Genomic DNA, 4,753 nt, shown 5'->3' with positions numbered 1-4,753 from the left:
TTTGTTGTTTGCTTGTACCATGGTTAATTTCAAACAAAAAGGCTCAGACTCAAAATTGGCTTTCTAAGGATACTAATTAGGGTAGGCTCTTTACGAAAGCTAAAAGTGGTTTTACCTAAATGCCCTTATCATTCTTGATGCATCCAATTCTAAAATGTGGTCTTCGACATGTATAACAAAGCAAGTTCTAGAAAAATTAACTATATATGGCAATCACTCAATCAAGAAATGGAGGACGCTGAAAGTGAGTGCTCATTGGCCCAAAAAATCATAAAAAAGGGTAAACATGTATCAAATCCCATACATTTTTCATTCAATCAGTCATCAAGTGTAATCAACCATTGTGTAGCAAATAAGAATTCAACTACTCAAGCTAATCCCCTACTATACTTCAACTTAATTCGATAATTCACAACAATCCAAATCATGTAAAGATAAACATCGAAAGAATCTGGAATTTTGAAGAGAAAAATAAAAAAAAACTAAAGCATACTTTTTTTTAAATTTTTTTTGAAGCAACATTATGTTCAGAGCAAAACCATGTATGAAATACTCTCCCCCACACTTAATCCATACATTATCCTCAATGTATCAAAAGTAGATGTTCAAAAACCATAAAAGAATAAGAGTACAAAACTCCCTTGAAAATGTTGAGCATCAACCATGATATCTGTCACGAGCTGGGGGTGAAGGTGTTGTTCGTCGGCCGGGTTGGTTATCGGTCTGAGCGGAGAAGTGGGTCGGGTAGAGCGCGAAGGACATTTTGTGATGCGCATTTTTCTGAAGGAGCACAAAAAATCAAGAAAAGATAAGGCACATCTATATTTTAAAAAGTTTCTTTGAATCTTGTTTCCTAAACCAGAAGTGGTGTTGAGTTTAGACGTGGGCACGACTTACACAAAAACATCTTCTGGATAGTGAGAGACTTTAGAAATAATTTTGCTTTTGTAAGGCGTGCCCACAGGTTGCAAAAATTCATCTTCTGACCTAAAGAGGAAACAAGATTAATTGTACTCCAATAGTCATGGAAAAAAATAAAAATAAAATTGAAAATAAAAACAACGATAATAGAAATTGAAAAAGGAAAAATTGGGTTGCCTCCCAAGAGCGCCTTTCTTTAACGTCTTTGGCTAGACGTTGTAGCTTCTCAATCTTCATAAATTGGGTACTCCAAAATGGCTCGATCAACATTATACACCTGAAAACCTTCATAAAAAGGTTTCAAACAATGACCATTAACCTTAAATATTTTGAATGTATCCAAACTTTGTATTTCAACTGCACCATGAGTAAAAATATTAGTAACAACAAAGGGTCCAACCCATCTAGAATGCAATTTACCAGGAAATAATTTCAATCAAGAGTGATAAAGTAGAACTTTCTGACCGATAGAGAAATTTTTCCTGGAAATTGTATGATCATGGAAGGTTTTGGGTTTTTCCTTGTAGATTCTTGAGCTTTCATAAGCATCATTACAAATTTCCTCTAGCTCTTGCAATTGTAATTTCCTTTGAACATCCGACTCATCTATTTCCATGTTGCATTGCTTTATGGCCCAATATGCCCTGTGTTCTAACTCTACTGGAAGATGACATGGCTTTCCATATACCAAATGATAAGGAGACATACCGATAGGGGTTTTGTAAGCCGTACGATAGGCCCATAGTGCGTCATCGAGTCGCATACTCCAATCCTTCTAATTTAGGTTGACAGTCTTCTCGAGTATGGATTTGATTTCTCTATTGGATACCTCAGCTTGCCTGCTAGTTTGTGGATGATAAGCAGTAGAAACACGGTGGATAACATGATATTTCCTGAATAAGGCTTCCATCACTCTATTACAAAAGTGAGTTCCACGATCACTGATCATGGCTTTTGGTGTGCCGAACCTAACAAAAATGTGAGATTTGACAAAATCTACAATGACTTTAGCATCATCAGTTCGGGTAGCCTTAGCTTCTACCCATTTTGAAACATAATCCATAGTAAGAATAATGTAGATATTACCATAAGAAGGAGGGAAAAGACCCATGAAATCAATACCCCATACATCAAATATCTCATAGACAAGAATAGGATTTAGGGGCATTTGATCTCTATGTACTAGGTCTCCAGTTCTTTGGCATTGTTCACAGGCTTTACAAGACATATATGAGTCATGAAACAATGTAGGCCAAAAAAATCCACATTTTAATACCTTGCGGGCTGTCCTTTTAGGACCAAAATTTCCTCCACATGCATATGAGTGACAAAATTTTAAGATGGAGGGGATTTCCTGCTCTAGACAGATCATCTGGTAGTTTTCTAGTAAGTAGATAATCAATCTTTGGCATCTCGTAATGGTGATGGCTCTTCACTTGTGATTAGCCTACTCAGATGGTCAACAACCAAGTTTTCTGCACCTTTTTTGTCACGTATCTCCAAGTTGAACTCTTGTAATAAGAGTATCCATCGAATGAGTCTAGGTTTCACATCCTTCTTTGAGAGCAAGTGTTTGAGAGCTGCATGATCAGAATAAACAATCACTTTAGTCCAAGTAAGTATGGATGAAATTTCTCTAAAGCAAAAACAACAGCTAAAAGTTCTTTTTCTATTGTTGAATAGTTGCTCTGGGCACTATCAAGCGTCCTTGAAGCATAAATATATGACATGAGAGGCTCTTCCAATTCTTTTCCCAAGAACGGCACCAACTGCGTGATTGCTTGCATCGCACATGATCTCAAATGGGAGGCTCTAGTATGGGGGCTGAATAATTGGTACCGAAGTCAACATATCTTTTAGATCATCAAATGCCTTTTTGCATGGCTCATCGAATTCAAATGTCGCATCTTTTTGCAGTAACCGACATAGAGGTTGAGTGATCTTGGAGAAATCCTTGATAAAATGTCGATAGAATCCTGTATGTCCAAGAAAAGAGTAAACTTCTCGCACACTGGCAGGGTAAGGCAGTGATTTAATTACATCTATCTTAGCCTTATCAACTTCAATACCCTTAGAAGATACAACATGACCTAGAATAATACCTTGATCAACCATAAAGTGGCATTTTTCATAGTTCAAAATAAGGTTTGTTTCTGTGCATCTTTTTAGTACTTTTTCTAGGTTAGCCAAACATGTATCAAAAGAATTACCATAAACTGTAAAATCATCCATAAATACCTCTATGATGTTCTCCACATAATCTGCAAATATACTAACCATACACCTTTGGAATGTGGCAGGGGCGTTGCAAAGCCCAAACGATATTCGTCGGTATGCAAAGGTACCAAATGGGCATGTGAATGTGGTTTTCTCTTGGTATTTAGGTGCGATTGGAATTTGATGAAAACCTAAATAACCATCAAGACAATAATAGTGAGTACGAGCCGCTAAACGTTCAAGCATTTGATCAATAAATGGAAGAGGAAAATGATCTTTCTTAGTTGATGCATTTAGTTTCTATAATCTATACAAACTCGTCACCCGTTTTGAATTCGAGTGGGCGCCAACTCACCATCAGGATTTTTAACCACAGTTATACCTGTTTTCTTTGGAACCACTTGGTCTGGACTTACCCATTTACTATCCGAAATTGGATAAATCATACTAGCATCGAGGTGTTTCAAGATCTCTTTCTTTACAACTTCCATCATAGGTGGGTTCAATCAACGTTGGGCTTCTCTAGAGGGTTTAGAATCTTCCTCCAACAATATCCTATGCATGCATGTGGAAGGGATCAATCCCTTAATGTTAGTTATACTCCACCCAATAGCTTCTTTATACTCTCTAAGTATTCGAATAAACTTTTCTTCTTCTAAGCGAGAGAGTTTGTTGGAAATGATAACCGGAAGAGTTTCCTCTTCTCCTAAATATGCATATTTTAGATGATTTGGCAAAGGCTTCATTTCTAATTTCGGTGTCTGCACAAGAGAAGGAAGAAGTTTGGTGTGATAAAGAGGCAACTCAACATAAGATACATTATACCTCATAGGTCTGAGTGATTCTAGTTCTTGGATTGTATCTTGCAAATCAAGATCCAACACAAACTTTTCCATGATTCCCTGCAATCCTTCAGGAGTGAAATTCATGTTGAGTGCAACTTTCACCATCAGAAATATTAAATTTAATAATTTCACCATCAAATTGCATGGTAAGTGTACCATCATTTACATCAATTTTTGTCCTCGTTGTTTTCAAAAATGGCATTCATAAAAAAATTAATGTTGATTTAGAAGGATCATCTTCTTGCATATCAAGCACATAAAAATCTGCAGGAAAAACCAATTCATTAACTTGTACCAAAACATCCTCTAAAACTCCCTCAGAATATACATTAGATCTGTCAGCTAATTGAATAATCACTCCTGTCTATTTCAAAGGACCAACATTCAAGGATGAGTAAATAGAAAGAGGCATGACATTTATTGAAGCTCCCAGATCTAACATTGCTCTCTCAATCCTTACGTTGCCGAATTTACAAGGGATAGTAAACATACCTGAGTCCTTGCACTTGGGTGGTAATTTTTTCTGGAGGACAGCTGAAACATTCTCCCCCATACTTACCTTTTCATTACCCTTGAGCTTTCTCTTATTGGTGCATAATTCTTTAAGAAATTTAGCATATCGAGGTACTTGTTTAATTGCATCAAGTAAAGCAATATTTACCTCGATCTTATGAAATGTCTCAAGAATTTCTTTCTCTTCTTTTTCTTTCTTGGACTTAGCAAGTCTAGCAGGGAAAGGAGGATTTATGACCAATTCTTTCAGTTGTTCG

At 36.5% G+C, this 4,753-nt stretch overlaps 1 protein-coding gene across 1 annotated transcript; it reads right to left on the bottom strand.

The window, feature by feature from the left end:
* Nucleotides 1-657: 657 nt before the first annotated feature.
* On the bottom strand, nucleotides 658-2,149 carry LOC120166926 (uncharacterized protein K02A2.6-like). The gene is made up of 3 exons (XM_039176086.1): nucleotides 1,751-2,149; nucleotides 1,099-1,206; nucleotides 658-780 (listed from the first exon to the last, which is right to left on the bottom strand). Exons 1-3 carry the CDS (start codon nucleotides 2,147-2,149, stop codon nucleotides 658-660), a joined length of 630 nt encoding a protein of 209 aa, XP_039032017.1.
* Nucleotides 2,150-4,753: the final 2,604 nt, after the last annotated feature.

The sequence above is a fragment of the Hibiscus syriacus genome, unplaced genomic scaffold (genome assembly GCF_006381635.1).
Source record: "Hibiscus syriacus cultivar Baekdansim isolate YM2019G1 unplaced genomic scaffold, ASM638163v2 tig00111650_pilon, whole genome shotgun sequence".
Lineage (NCBI taxonomy): Eukaryota > Viridiplantae > Streptophyta > Magnoliopsida > Malvales > Malvaceae > Hibiscus > Hibiscus syriacus.
Note: the sequence above shows the minus strand (reverse complement) of the source record. Positions and strands in the feature narration are given on the sequence as shown.

Excerpts from the sequence above, each read along its gene's own strand:
- LOC120166926 (XM_039176086.1), bottom strand. The coding sequence starts at position 2,149 with ATGTCTTGTAAAGCCTGTGAACAATGCCAAAGAACTGGAGACCTAGTA. Across the intron at positions 1,207-1,750 it reads AAACTAGCAGGCAAGCTGAG|GTTTTCAGGTGTATAATGTT; the intron begins GTATCCAATAGA and ends CTTTTTATGAAG. Across the intron at positions 781-1,098 it reads AAGAAAGGCGCTCTTGGGAG|AAAAATGCGCATCACAAAAT; the intron begins GCAACCCAATTT and ends GTGCTCCTTCAG.